The sequence below is a fragment of the Scyliorhinus torazame genome, chromosome 26 (assembly GCF_047496885.1).
Source record: "Scyliorhinus torazame isolate Kashiwa2021f chromosome 26, sScyTor2.1, whole genome shotgun sequence".
Classification (NCBI taxonomy): domain Eukaryota; kingdom Metazoa; phylum Chordata; class Chondrichthyes; order Carcharhiniformes; family Scyliorhinidae; genus Scyliorhinus; species Scyliorhinus torazame.
The window spans coordinates 36,685,160-36,700,481 of record NC_092732.1 but is presented as its reverse complement, the minus strand read 5'-3'; the positions used below and the strand labels follow the sequence as shown (position 1 = coordinate 36,700,481).

General features: G+C 57.5%; 1 protein-coding gene across 1 annotated transcript in view; it reads left to right on the top strand.

Moving 5' to 3' along the window:
- Window positions 1-15,322, top strand: part of LOC140402878 (uncharacterized) — a 120,994-nt gene that overhangs the window by 39,162 nt on the left and 66,510 nt on the right. The window contains exons 8-11 of the mRNA XM_072490504.1: window positions 1,202-1,279; window positions 9,053-9,130; window positions 11,602-11,679; window positions 15,111-15,188. Of these exons, the coding sequence (XP_072346605.1) occupies window positions 1,202-1,279; window positions 9,053-9,130; window positions 11,602-11,679; window positions 15,111-15,188 (312 nt within the window). The remainder of the gene's footprint in view (window positions 1-1,201; window positions 1,280-9,052; window positions 9,131-11,601; window positions 11,680-15,110; window positions 15,189-15,322) is intronic.

Sequence of the window (15,322 nt, the reverse complement as noted above, 5' to 3'; positions counted from 1 at the left end):
CAGAGGGTCAGTACTGAGGGAGTGCCGCACTGTCAGAGGGTCAGTACTGAGGGAGTACCGCACTGTCAGAGGGTCAGTACTGAGGGAGTGCCGCATTGTGGGAGGGTCAGTACTGAGGGAGTGCCGCACTGTCGGAGGATCAGTACTGAGGGAGAGCCGCACTGTGGGGGGGTCAGTACTGAGGGAGCTCCGCACTGTCAGAGGGTCAGTACTGAGGGAGCGCCGCACTGTGGGAGGGTCAGTACTGAGGGAGCTCCGCACTGTGGGAGGGTCAGTACTGAGGGAGTGCCGCACTGTCAGAGGGTCAGAACTGAGGGAGCGCCGCACTGTGGGAGGGTCAGTACTGAGGGAGAGCCGCACTGTCAGAGGGTCAGTGCTGAGGGAGTGCCGCACTGTCAGAGGGTCAGAACTGAGGGAGAGCCGCACTGTGGGAGGGTCAGCACTATGGGAGTGCCGCACTGTCAGAGGGTCAGTGCTGAGGGAGCGCCGCACTGTGGGAGGGTCAGTACTGAGGGAGTGCTGCACTGTGGGAGGGTCAGTACTGAGGGAGTGCCGCACTGTGGGAGGGTCAGTACTGAGGGAGCGCCGCACTGTCAGAGGGTCAGTACTGAGGGAGCGCCGCACTGTCAGAGGGTCGGTACTGAGGGAGTGCCGCACTGTGGGAGGGTCAGTACTGAGGGAGTGCCGCACTGTGGGAGGGTCAGTACTGAGGGAGCGCTGCACTGTCAGAGGGTCAGTACTGAGGGAGCGCCGCACTGTCAGAGGGTCAGTACTGAGGGGGTGCCGCACTGTCGGAGGGTCAGTACTGAGGGAGCGCCGCACTGTCGGAGGGTCAGTACTGAGGGAGTGCCGCACTGTCGGAGGGTCAGTACTGAGGGAGCGCCGCACTGTCGGAGGGTCAGTACTGAGGGAGCGCCGCACTGTCGGAGGGTCAGTACTGAGGGAGTGCCGCACTGTCGGAGGGTCAGTACTGAGGGAGTGCCGCACTGTCGGAGGGTCAGTACTGAGGGAGTGCCGCACTGTGGGAGGTGCCTGCGGGAGCTTGCTGTCCGCTAATTGACTGCCGTTAGCTACGAAACGATTCGAGGCTCCCTGAGCCAGATGGTTCTCAATAAATGCAGGATTGTTCATCAAATCTCCGCTGTCTCTCTCTCTGGCCTGCAGCTGACATCTGTAAAAATACCTTGTGTGTCTGCCGCAGCCTCCTGTCTCGACTGACGTAACTTGGAGAACAACACCCTCCGGACCCAGATGGACAGACACAGGTGACACGGCAGAGGTGAGAGCAGGGGGTCACAGCCTCCCAGTCCCAACCATGGCCACCCTCAGAAGCGTCCGCGTTTCAACGAGATCGCCCCTTCTTTTCCTAAACTCTCGCGAGCAAGGGTTGAATTTACTCTTGTCGGAGGATGTCCTTAAACACGGCGATCAGTCACTCTGCACCAGGTGTAGACTGATTGTCGGTAAAATTGTTGAAAGACGTCTTTATTCCTGTCCCCCACTTGCAGTTATGCCCAATCACCCGTTTACCGTTCTGCGAGAGTAAGAAGTCTTCCAACGCCAGGTTAAAGTCCAACAGGGTTGTTTCGAATCACTAGCTTTCGGAGCGCTGCTCCTTCCTCAGGTGAATGGAGAGGTGGGTTCCAGAAACATAATTGACAAATTCAAAGTTGCCAGACAATGCTTGGAATGCGAGCATTAGCAGGTAATTAAATCTTTACAGATCCAGAGATGGGGTAACCCCAGGTTAAAGAGGTGTGAATTGTGTCAAGCCAGGACAGTTGGTAGGATTTCGCAGGCCAGATGGTGGGGGGGGGGTGGTGAATGTAATGCGACATGAATCCCAGGTCCCGGTTGAGGCCGCACTCATGTGTGCGGAACTTGGCTGTAAGTTTCTGCTCGGCGATTCTGCGTTGTCCCGGGTCCTGAAGGCCGCCTTGGAGAACGCTTACCCGGAGATCAGAGGCTGAATGCCCTTGACTGCTGAAGTGTTCCCCGACTGGAAGGGAACATTCCTGCCTGGCGATTGTTGCGCGATGTCCGTTCATTCGTTGTCGCAGCGTCTGCATGGTCTCGCCAATGTATCACGCTTCGGGACATCCTTTCCTGCAGCGTATGAGGTAGACAACGTTGGCCGAGTCGCACGAGTATGTACCGCGTACCTGGTGGGTGGTGTTCTCATGTTTAATGGTGGTATCCATGTTGATGATCTGCCGCGTCTTGCAGAGATTGCCATGGCAGGGTTGTGTGGTGTCGTGGTCACTGTTCTGAAGACTGGGTAGTTTGCTGCAAACAATGGTTTGTTTGAGGGTGCGCGGTTGTTTGAAGGCAAGTAGTGGGGGTGTGGGGATGACCTTGGCAAGATGTTCATCTTCATCGATGACGTGTTGAAGGCTGCGAAGAAGATGTCGCAGTTTCTCCGCTCCGGGGAAGTACTGGACGATGAAGGGTACTCTGTCGGTTGTGTCCCCGGTTTGTCTTCTGAGGAGGTCGGTGCGGTTTTTTGGCTCGGCCTGTTTCCGATAGACTAACATTCACCTCCAAATCTCGCCCAGCGTCCACGCTGACAAACTTCGCGACCTTTCTCCAAAAAAAAAAAAAAAATGGCGCCTCCCTATTTGGACAATCAAAGCGACTGAGCTCGCCCTCACCCGCTTTGTACCCCGGTGCCCACCCACTTAACCCCTGCCTGTATCTGTTCGCAGCCTCTCTGTGTCCCCCTCACAGCTCACATTCCCACCCAACATTGCGTCGCCGGTGAACTCAGATCCATTTAGTCTCACTTCCTTCGTCATGAAGGGGTTCGTTAAGGAATGAGCCCCCGCTCCCCAACCCCCGCACTGATTAGCCGGGCATTCTACCCCTGCCAACGTGAAAATACTCCAGTTACCCCCCCCCCCCCCCCACTCTTTACCCCCTGTCTATTTTTTTAAAATATATATATTTTATTCAAGATTTTTTGGCCAAACATAACAATACGTAGTGTTTCTTTTAAACAACAATAAAGCAATATAAATAACAGTTTTAAACAAATAAATAAATAATATATGAACCGAAACAAGAACCTAACTAAATGGCAACTGCCTGGTCAAAAATAAATACTCTCCAAAAATACAATCCAACAGTCCAATATACATTACCTAAAACAAGTGCCTATACATATACAATGACATCCCTGAGAGTCCGTCCGATTCCTCCCCCCCCCGGGCTGCTGCTGCTGCCTTCTTCTTTTCCATTCCCTCTATCTTTCTGTGAGGTAGTCGACGAACGGTTGCCACCGCCTGGTGAACCCCTGAGCCGAACCCCTTAACACGAACTTAATCCATTCTAACTTTATAAACCCTGCCATGTCGTAGTTTATCCAGGTCTCCACCCCCGGGGGTTTGGCGTCCTTCCGCGTTAACAATATCCTGCACCGGGCTACTAGGGACGCAAAGGCCAACACGTCAGCCTCTCTCGCCTCCTGCACTCCCGGCTCTTCTGCAACCCCGAATATAGCCAACCCCCAGCTTGGTTCGACCCGGACCCCCACCACCTTCGAAAGCACCTTTGCCACCCCCACCCAGAACCCCTGTAGTGCCGGGCATGACCAGAACATGTGGGTGTGATTCGCTGAGCATCTCGCACACCTATCCTCTACCCCGAAAAATTTACTGAGCCGTGCTCCAGTCATATGCGCCCTGTGTAGCACCTTAAATTGTATCAGGCTTAGCCTGGCACACGAGGACGATGAGTTTACCCTACGTAGGGCATCAGCCCACAGCCCCTCCTCAATCTCCTCCCCCAGCTCATCTTCCCATTTCCCTTTCAGCTCATCTACCATGATCTCCCCCTCGTCCCTCATTTCCCTATATATGTCCGACACCTTACCATCCCCCACCCATGTCCCCGAGATCACTCTATCCTGCACCTCCTGCATCGGGAGCTGCGGGAATTCCCTCACCTGTTGCCTCGCAAAAGCCCTCAGTTGCATATACCGAAATGCATTCCCTTGGGGCAATCCATATTTCTCTGTCAGCGCTCCCAGACTCGCGAACTTCCCATCCACAAATAGATCTTTCAGTTGCGTTATTCCTGCTCTTTGCCATGCTCCAAATCCCCCATCCATTCTCCCCGGAACAAACCTATGGTTATTTCTTATCGGGGACCGCACCGAGGCTCCCGTCCCTCCCCTATGCCGTTTCCACTGCCCCCAAATTTTCAATGTAGCCACCACCACCGGGCTTGTGGTGTATTTCTTCGGTGAGAACGGCAACGGCGCCGTCACCATAGCTTGTAGGCTAGTCCCACTGCAGGACGCCCTCTCCAATCTCTTTCACGCCGCTCCCTCCCCTTCTCCCATCCACTTACACACCATTGAAACATTGGCGGCCCAGTAGTACTCACTTAGGCTCGGTAGTGCCAGCCCCCCCCCCCTGTCCCTACTACGCTGCAAAAATCCCCTCCTCACTCTCGGGGTCTTCCCGGCCCACACAAAACTCATAATACTCTTCTCGATTCTTTTGAAAAAAGCCTTCGTGACCACCACCGGGAGGCACTGAAACACAAAAGGAATCTCGGGAGGACCACCATTTTAACCGCCTGCACCCTCCCTGCCAGTGACAGGGACACCATGTCCCATCTCTTAAAGTCCTCCTCCATCTGTTCCACCAACCGCATTAAATTAAGCCTGTGTAATGTACCCCAATTCTTGGCTATCTGGATCCCCAAGTACCGGAAGTCCCTTGTTACCTTCCTCAGCGGTAAATCCTCTATTTCTCTGCTCTGCTCCCCTGGATGCACCACGAACAACTCACTTTTCCCCATGTTCAATTTATACCCTGAAAAATCCCCAAACTCCCCAAGTATCCGCATTATTTCTGGCATCCCCTCCGCCGGGTCCGCCACGTATAGCAACAAATCATCCGCATACAGAGATACCCGGTGTTCTTCTCCTCCCCTGAGTACTCCCCTCCACTTTCTGGAACCCCTCAGTGCTATGGCCAGGGGCTCAATCGCCAGTGCAAACAATAACGGGGACAGAGGACATCCCTGCCTCGTCCCTCTATGGAGCCGAAAATACTCAGACCCCCGTCCATTCGTGACCACGCTCGCCATCGGGGCCCTATACAACAGCTGCACCCATCTAACATACCCCTCTCCAAAACCAAATCTCCTCAACACCTCCCACAAATAATCCCACTCCACTCTATCAAATGCTTTCTCGGCATCCATCGCCACTACTATCTCCGTTTCCCCCTCTGGTGGGGGCATCATCATTACCCCTAGCAGCCTCCGTATATTCGTATTCAGCTGTCTCCCCTTCACAAACCCAGTTTGGTCCTCATGAACCACCCCCGGGACACAATCCTCTATCCTCGTTGCCATTACCTTGGCCAGAATCTTAGCGTCCACATTCAGGAGGGAAATGGGCCTGTATGACCCGCATTGCAGCGGGTCTTTTTCCTTCTTTAGGAGGAGCGATATCGTTGCCTCTGACATAGTTGGGGGCAGCTGCCCCCTTTCCCTCGCCTCATTAAAGGTTCTCATCAGTAGCGGGGCCAGCAAGTCCATATATTTCCTATAGAATTCAGCTGGGAATCCGTCTGGTCCCGGGGCCTTCCCCGCCTGCATGCTCCCAATCCCTTTCACTACTTCCTCCGTCTCAATCTGTGCTCCCAGTCCCGCCCTCTCCTGCTCCTCCACCTTAGGGAATTCCAGCTGATCCAGAAAGCACATCATTCTCTCCTTCCCATCCGGGGACTGAGCTTCATATAATCTTTCATAAAATGCCTTGAACACTGCATTCACTCTCTCCGCTCCCCGCTCCATCTCTCCCTCCTCATCTCTCACCCCCCCTATCTCCCTCGCTGCTCCCCTTTTCCTCAGTTGGTGTGCCAGCAACCTGCTCGCCTTCTCCCCATATTCGTACTGTACACCCTGTGCCTTCCTCCATTGTGCCTCTGCCTTACCCGTAGTCAACAAGTCAAATTCTACATGTAGCCTTTGCCTTTCCCTGTATAGTCCCTCCTCCGGTGCCTCCGCATATTGTCTGTCCACCCTCAGAAGTTCTTTCAACAACCGCTCCCTTTCCCTACCCTCCTGCTTTCCTTTATGTGCCCTAATAGATATCAGCTCCCCTCTAACCACTGCCTTCAGCGCCTCCCAGACCACTCCCACCTGAACCTCCCCATTAACATTGAGTTCCAAGTACCTTTCAATACACCCCCTCACCCTTAAACACACCCCCTCATCCGCCAATAATCCCATGTCCATTCTCCAGGGTGGGTGCTGTTCTTTTTCCTCCCCTATCTCCAGGTCCACCCAATGTGGAGCATGATCCGAGATGGCTATAGCCGTGTACTCCGTCCCCGTCACCTTCGGGATCAACGCCCTTCCCAAAACAAAAAAATCTATTCATGAATAAACTTTGTGGACATAGGAGAAAAACGAAAACTCCTTACTCCTAGGTCTACTAAATCTCCAGGGGTCTACTCCTCCCATCTGCTCCATAAAGTCCTTAAGCACCCAAGCTGCAGCCGGCCTCCTTCCGGTCCTGGACCTCGATCTGTCCAGCCCTGGGTCCAGCACCGTATTAAAATCTCCACCCATTACCAACTTCCCCACTTCTAGGTCCGGGATTCGTCCTAACATACGCCTCATAAAGTTGGCATCATCCCAGTTCGGGGCATATACGTTCACTAAGACCACCGCCTCCCCTTGCAATTTACCACTCACCATCACGTATCTGCCCCCACTATCCGCCACTATGGTCTTTGCCTCAAACATTACCCGCTTCCCCACTAGTATGGCCACCCCCCTGTTTTTTGCGTCTAGCCCCGAATGGAACACCTGCCCCACCCATCCTTTGCGTAGTCTGACCTGGTCTATCAGCTTCAAATGCGTCTCCTGCAGCATAACCACATCTGCCTTAAGTTTCTTTAGGTGTGCGAGTACCCGTGCCCTCTTTATCGGCCCGTTCAGCCCTCTCACATTCCACGTGATCAACCGGGTTGGGGGGCTCTTTACCCACCCCCCCCTTGTCGACTAGCCATCTCCTTTTTCAATCCAGTTCCTCACCCGGTTCCCACGTAGCCGTATCTCCCCCCAACGGCGCCCTCCCGCCCCGACCACCCCACCCCATACCAGCTCCCCCTTCTCCCCAGCAGCAGCAACCCAGTTAACACCCCCCCCCCCGCCCCCCCCCCCCCCCGCTAGATCCCTCACTAGCGTAATTGCACCCCCCATGTTGCTCCCAGAAGTCAGCAAACTCTGGCCGACCTCGGCTTCCCCCCGTGACCTCGGCTCCCACTGTGCGAGGCCCCCTCCTTCCTGCTTCCCTGTTCCCGCCATGATTAACGTAGCGCGGGAACAAAGCCCGCGCTTCCCATTTGGCCCTGCCCCCAATGGCTGGCGCCCCCAGCTCCTCGTCCTCCCTCCCTCCCTCCCCCACGACATGGGGAAGAGAGAAAAGTTACAGGGTCGCAGGATTAACAACTTGGGAAATCATCTCTTCCCCCTTTTCCCCCCCTTCACCACACATACTCCCTCCCCCACTTTGTCCCAAACGTTCTATTTCTGGCCCGCTCACTCCAGTTTCTCCTCGACAATAAATGTCCACGCCTCATCTGCCGTTTCGAAGTAGTGGTGTTTCCTTGATGCGTGGCCCACAGTCTTGCCGGTTGCAGCATTCCAAATTTAATCTTCCGCTTGTGCAGCACCGCCTTGGCCCGATTAAAGCTTGCCCTCCTTCTCGCCACCTCCGCACTCCAATCTTGATATACGCGGATCACCGCGTTCTCCCACCTACTGCTCCGAGTTTTCTTTGCCCATCTGAGGACCATCTCTCTGTCCTTATATCGGAGAAATCTCACCACTACGGCTCGAGGAATTTCTCCAGCCCTCGGTCTTCGCACCATAACCTGATAGGCTCCCTCCGCTTCCAACAGGCCCGTCGGGGCCTCCGATCCCATTAACGGGTGCAGCATCGTGCTCACATATGCCCCGACGTCCGCCCCTTCTACACCTTCGGGAAGACCAAGAATCCTTAAATTCTTCCTCCTCGCATTATTCTCCAGCGCCTCCAGCCTTTCCACACACCTTTTGTGTTGTGCCTCGTGCATCTCCGTCTTCACCACCAGGCCCTGTATGTCGTCCTCATTCTCAGCAGCCTTTGCCTTCACGACCCGAAGCTCCCGCTCCTGGGTCTTTTGCTCCTCCTTTAGCCCCTCAATCGCCTGTAATATCGGGGCCAACAGCTCCTTCTTCATCTCCTTTTTAAGCTCTTCCACGCAGCGCCGCAGGAACTCGTGTTGGTCAGGGCCCCATACTAGACGGCCACCTTCCGACGCCATCTTGCTTTGTGCCTGCCTTCCTGGCCGCTGCTCTAGAGGATCCACCGCAATCCGGCCACTCTCTCCTCCTTTTTCCATCCGTGTCCAGGGGGGATTCCCTTCTGGTTTACCGCACAGTGTTTTTAGCCGTTAAAATTGCCGTTGGGGCTCCTATTAAGAGCCCAAAAGTCCGTTACACCGGGAGCTGCCGAAACGTGCGACTCAGCTGGTCATCGCCGCACCCGGAAGTCTACCCCCTGTCTATTAACCAATCCCCCGCCCGTGGTAATATATCACCCCCCCCACCCCCCCCACCGTCTCTGATGCCTGCGTTGAAACTGTGGCGTTTTACAGCCCCAAAATCGTCGGCGAGCCTTCACCAATCCTGGTGAGCGGTTAGCGGTTAGCAGACGCGCCGGGTAAAACCCCCGCCTCCCGCGCACTCTCGGAGGGTCACTACACTCCGATCCGTCACGTCTTCACTCTAGCTGTCCTCCGCACCCACGAACCTACAGCAAGAGCGGGAAACTCCTTATATATAGCTCCTGTCAGTGTTGCCACCCAGTGATCATCTGACTGTACTGCCTGCACATTGACTTGTATTAACACTTACAGAGATCACTCCACAGCCCACAGGGAAGTGGGCGTTCGGAGGGTGATTGAGAGCAGGTTTGTCTGCAATGTCCGTCCTACTTCCTCGCTCTGACTTGACGCTTTTCAAAATACCTGTTTTATCACAGACGCCCAGGGGAGAATATGTATCCGGAGGGCCAACAACGGACGGACAACAATTCGGAGGCACTGGCAACACAACGATGGTGAGAGCAGAGGTCGCAAAGGTCACAGGCGCAGGGGTCGGGATTGCGACGGTCCCAGTGATGACCCAGTGACCCCTCCATCGAAAACCCCCATCCTCATCAATTATCCCCTTTCCCGGTGACCGGTGCAGGGGAGGAGGGGGGGGAGGGGGGGGGGTGCTGTGACTCAGTTCAGGGGAAAGATTTCGATCCATTGGTGTAGGTCAGGGCATCAGCTTTTCAATGGGGGGACGGTGGCACAGTGGTTAGCACTGCTGCCTCACAGCGCCAGAGTCCCAGGTTCGATTCCCTGCTGGGTCGCTGTCTGTGCGGAGTCTGCACGTCCTCCCCGGGTCTGCGTGGGTTTCCTCCGGGTGCCCCGGTTTCCTCCCACAGCCCAAAGATGTGCAGGTTCGGTGGATTACTGTCGGAGGGTCAGTACTGAGGGAGCGCCGCACTGTGGGAGGGTCAGTGCTGAGGGAGCGCCGCACTGTGGGAGGGTCAGTACTGAGGGAGCCCCGCACTGTGGGAGGGTCAGTACTGAGGGAGTGCCGCACTGTGGGAGGGTCAGTACTGAGGGAGTGCGGCACTGTTGGAGAGTCAGTACTGAGGGAGCGCCGCACTGTTGGAGAGTCAGTACTGAGGGAGCGCCGCACTGTGGGAGGGTCAGTACTGCGGGAGCTCCGCACTGTCAGAGGGTCAGTACTGAGGGAGCGCCGCACTGTGGGAGGGTCAGTGCTGAGGGAGCGCCGCACTGTCAGAGGGTCTGTACTGAGGGAGCACCGCACTGTGGGAGGGTCAGTACTGAGGGAGTGCCGCACTGTCAGAGGATCAGTACTGAGGGAGTGCCGCACTGTGGGAGGGTCAGTACTGCGGGAGCTCCGCACTGTGGGAGGGTCAGTACTGAGGGAGCGCCGCACTGTCAGAGGGTCAGTACTGAGAGAGCACTGCACTTTTGGAGGGTCAGTACTGAGGGAGTGCCGCACTGTGGGAGGGTCAGTACTGAGGGAGTGCCGCACTGTCAGAGAGTCAGTACTGAGGGAGCGCCGCACTGTCAGATGGTCAGTACTGAGGGAGTGCCGCACTGTCAGAGGGTCAGTACTGAGGGAGCGCCGCACTGTCAGAGGGTCAGTACTGAGGTAGCGCCGCACTGTCAGAGGGTCAGTACTGAGAGAGCACTGCACTTTTGGAGGGTCAGTACTGAGGGAGTGCCGCACTGTGGGAGGGTCAGTACTGAGGGAGTGCCGCACTGTCAGAGGGTCAGTACTGAGGGAGCGCCGCACTGTCAGAGGGTCAGTACTGAGGGAGCGCCGCACTGTCAGAGGGTCAGTACTGAGGGAGCGCCGCACTGTCAGAGGGTCAGTACTGAGGGAGCGCCGCACTGTCAGAGGGTCAGTACTGAGGGAGTGCCGCACTGTCAGAGGGTCGGTACTGAGGGAGTGCCGCACTGTCAGAGGGTCAGTACTGAGGGAGCGCCGCACTGCGGGAGGGTCAGTACTGAGGGAGCGCCGCACTGTCGGAGCGTCAGTTGTGCACCTCCCCCGGTCTGCCAGGCGCTCCCTCCCAATCAGGAGCTCCCCCCCCCACCCCCCACCGCCCCCTCCCTGCTCCACTTACTTCCCCGTGCTCTCACGATCAGCAGCCTGGTGTCTGGCCCCCTCCCCTGGGAGCAACTCCTCTATCCATCAACCATTGTGCCCTCCACCCTAGACCCCCCCACCCCGGTTCCCATTTTGGTACCCCCCTGCCCTCTCCCTGAGGACATGCGTTTTACAAAGGCCCGGCGGATTTATCATGCACGATTGTCCGTTATTGCTGTGACGTCCCCGGCCTGTTCTTGCAGCCGGACTCCCCACGCTCACCCCCCCCCCCCCGGGCATGGCGAAATAGTGATCTGTTCTGGAAGGTCACCCGTAGTTTGGCCGGGTCCAGCACCCCGGGTCGCACACTGCCCTTAAGCAGAGCTGTTTTGGAATCCATTGAATTCGGTGCTTTGGCCTGGTCGGCCATCTTGGAGCCTGGGCCTTTTCCCGTCAATAGTCGTGCCCGGTTCAGGATCCGCGGCGAGCTGCTGCCCACCTTCCGCGACCCGCTCACCCAGCGTTCCCGCCGCCCACTCGAGGGTTCCCGCCTCCGGGGGCCCCCCGATTCTGAGATTCTGGCGGCCAGGCCCATCCCCTGGGCCCTGGGCCCCTCCGCCTCCCCCTGGAGCGCTCCCTGGCGCGCTGCCAACCTTTCCACCTCGGCCCCCGACCAGACGACCTGGCGCCAGGTCCGGTGGCTGCCTCTTCGAGGTCCCGCGCCCTCGTCTCTTGCGCCTCCAGCCGTCACTCCGTCTGTTCCATCGCCTCCCGGTCGGGGCCAAGGCTCCTGCGACTGGGTTGGCTGGGTTAGTGGACAATTACTGGAATAAAAATACTTGGATGGTCAAATGTCTCCTTTCTCTCCCTTGTCCTGAGTTGCACTGTTTCTGAACCTTTCTTCCGTCACAGCGTCTGTCGACACAATCGACGACCCAGAAACCAACTCACGATGGAAACTTCTGGAAAACCACAGCTGGCATGGTCAAGGTGAGAACAGAGGGCAAAGGTCACAAGTCAGAGGGCGTGCGAAGTTCTGGATTGGAAGGGTCCCAATAATGTCCCAGGGGCCCCGACTGTAAACTCCCCCCCACCACCCCTCAGCCTCACTGAGACCCGCTTTGAGAGTAATCAGTGAGGGCGTAGCAGAGGGGGAGTGAGGGTCAGTACTCAGGGAGCGCCGCACTGTGGGAGGGTCAGTACTGAAGGAGCGCCGCACTGTGGGAGGGTCAGTACTGAAGGAGCGCCGCACTGTGGGAGGGTCAGTACTCAGGGAGCGCCGCACTGTGGGAGGGTCAGTACTGAAGGAGCGCCGCACTGTGGGAGGGTCAGTACTCAGGGAGCGCCGCACTGTGGGAGGGTCAGTACTGAGGGAGCGCCGCACTGTCAGAGGGTCAGTACTGAGGGAGTGCCGCACTGTCGGAGGGTCAGTACTGAGGGAGTGCTGCACTGTGGGAGGGTCAGTACTGAGGGAGCGCCGCACTGTGGGAGGGTCAGTACTGAGGGAGTGCCGCACTGTGGGAGGGTCAGTACTGAGGGAGTGCCGCACTGTGGGAGGGTCAGTACAGAGGGAGCGCTGCACTGTGGGAGGGTCAGTACTGAGGGAGCGCCGCACTGTCAGAGGGTCAGTACTGAGGGAGTGCCGCACTGTGGGAGGGTCAGTACTGAGGGAGTGCCGCACTGTGGGAGGATCAGTACTGAGGGAGCACCGCACTGTCAGGGGGTCAGTACTGAGGGAGTGCTGCACTGTCGGAGGGTCAGTATTGAGGGAGCGCCGCACTGTCAGAGGGTCAGTACTGAGGGAGCGCCGCACTGTCAGGGGGTCAGTACTGAGGGAGTGCTGCACTGTCAGAGGGTCAGTACTAAGGGAGTGCCGCACTGTGGGAGGGTCAGTACTGAGGGAGTGCCGCACTGTGGGAGGGTCAGTACAGAGGGAGCGCTGCACTGTGGGAGGGTCAGTACTGAGGGAGCGCCGCACTGTCAGAGGGTCAGTACTGAGGGAGCGCCGCACTGTCAGAGGGTCAGTGCTGAGGGAGCACCGCACTGTGGGAGGGTCAGTACTGAGGGAGCGCCGCACTGTCAGGGGGTCAGTACTGAGGGAGCGCCGCACTGTCAGGGGGTCAGTACTGAGGGAGTGCTGCACTGTCAGAGGGTCAATACTGAGGGAGTGCTGCACTGTCAGAGGGTCAGTACTGAGGGAGTGCGGCACTGTGGGAGGGTCAGTATTGAGGGAGTGACGCACTGTCGGAGGGTCAGTACTGAGGGAGTGCTGCACTGTGGGAGGGTCAGTACTGAGGGAGTGCTGCACTGTCGGAGGGTCAGTGCTGAGGGAGCTCCGCACTGTCAGAGGGTCAGTACTGAGGGAGTGCCGCACTGTCAGAGGGTCAGTACTGAGGGAGTGCTGCACTGTCGGAGGGTCAGTACTGAGGGAGTGCAGCACTGTGGGAGGGTCAGTACTGAGGGAGTGCTGCACTGTCAGAGGGTCAGTACTGAGGGAGTGCTGCACTGTCGGAGGGTCAGTGCTGAGGGAGCTCCGCACTGTCAGAGGGTCAGTACTGAGGGAGTGCTGCACTGCAGAGGGTGAGTACTGAGGGAGCGCCGCACTGTCAGAGGGTCAGTACTGAGGGAGCGCCGCACTGTGAGAGGGTCAGTACTGAGGGAACGCCACACTGTGGGAGTTTCAGTACTGAAGGAGCGCCGCACTGTCAGAGGGTCAGTACTGAGGGAGTGCCGCACTGTGGGAGGGTCAGTACTGAGGGAGTGCCGCACTGTGGGAGGGTCAGTATTGAGGGAGTGCCGCACTGTCAGAGGGTCAGTACTGAGGGAGTGCCGCACTGTGGGTCAATACTGAGGGAGCGCCGCTCTTTCAGAGGGTCAGTACTGAGGGAGTGCCGCACTGTGGGAGGGTCAGTACTGAGGGAGTGCCGCACTGTCAGAGGTTCAGTACTGAGGGAGCGCCGCACTGTCATAGGGTCAGTGCTGAGGGAGTGCCGCACTGTGGGAGGGTCAGTACTGAGGGGGCGCCGCACTGTCAGAGGGTCAGTGCAGAGGGAGCACAGCACTGTGGGAGGGCCAGTACTGAGGGAGTGCCGCACTGTCAGAGGGTCAGTACAGAGGGAGCGCCGCACTGACCGAGGGTCAGTACTGAGGGAGCGCCGCACTGTCAGAGGGTCAGTGCTGAGGGAGCGCCGCACTGTCAGAGGGTCAGTACTGAGGGAGCGCCGCACTGTGAGAGGGTCAGTACTGAGTGAGCGCCGCACTGTCAGAGGGTCAGTACTGAGGGAGAGCCGCACTGTCGGAGGGGCAGTACTGAGGTCGCGCCGCAGTGTCAGAGGGTCAGTACTGAGGGAGTGCCGCACTGTGGGAGGGTCAGTACTGAGGGAGTGCCGCACTGTGAGAGGGTCAGTACTGAGGGAGCGCCGCACTGTGGGTCAGTGCTGAGGGAGCGCCGCACTGTCAGAGGGTCAGTACTGAGGGAGTGCCGCACTGTGGGAGGGTCAGTACTGAGGGAGTGCCGCACTGTGAGAGGGTCAGTACTGAGTGAGCGCCGCACTGTCAGAGGGTCAGTGCTGAGGGAGCGCCGCACTGTCAGAGGGTCAGTACTGAGGGAGTGCCGCACTGTGGGAGGGTCAGTACTGAGGGAGTGCCGCATTGTCAGAGGGTCAGTACTGAGGGAGCTCCGCACTGTCAGAGGGTCAGTACTGAGGGAGCGCCGCACTGTGGGAGGGTCAGTACTGAGTGAGCTCCGCACTGTGGGAGGGTCAGTGCTGAGGGAGCGCCGCGCAGTCATAGGGCCAGTACTGAGGGATCGCCGCACTGTCAGAGGGTCAGTACTGAGGGATCGCCGCACTGTCAGAGGGTCAGTACTGAGGGAGCGCCGCACTGTCAGAGGGTCAGTACTGAGGGAGTGCCGCACTGTGGGAGGGTCAGTACTGAGGGAGTGCCGCACTGTGGGAGGGTCAGTACTGAGGGAGCGCTGCACTGTGGGAGGGTCAGTACTGAGGGAGTGCCGCACTGTGGGAGGGTCAGTACTGAGGGAGTGCCGCACTGTGGGAGGGCCAGTGCTGAGACACCGATCTGAAGACTCAGTCGATTGGGGAAACTCTTGTGGATGCTCTGATGATACGGGGACGGTTTAAGCTGGTTTGCTGCTCCAACATCTAACCCACAAACAGAGCCCGACATCAGTTGAAATGGGTCATTATCCCATCGCGGCGTTTGGGATCTTCCTGTGCGCAGAGTGAGTGCCACATCCCCAACAGAACAACAGAGAGCGCACTTCAAACAAGGTCCTTTTCTGGGATTTATATTGATTTCACTGCCCTGACCTGGGTGATTGTAAATCGAATTGGATGGTCAAATGTCTCCTTTCTCTCCCTTGTCCTGAGTTGCACTGTTTCTGAACCTTTCTTCCGTCACAGCGTCTGTCGACACAATCGACGACCCAGAAACCAACTCACGATGGAAACCTCTGGAAAACCACAGCTGGCATGGTCAAGGTGAGAACAGAGAGCAAAGGTCACAAGTCAGAGGGCGTGCGAAGTTCTGGATTGGAACGGTCCCAATAATGTCCCAGGGGCCCCGACTGTAAACCCCCCCCCACCACCCCTCAGCCTCACAGAGACCCGCTTTG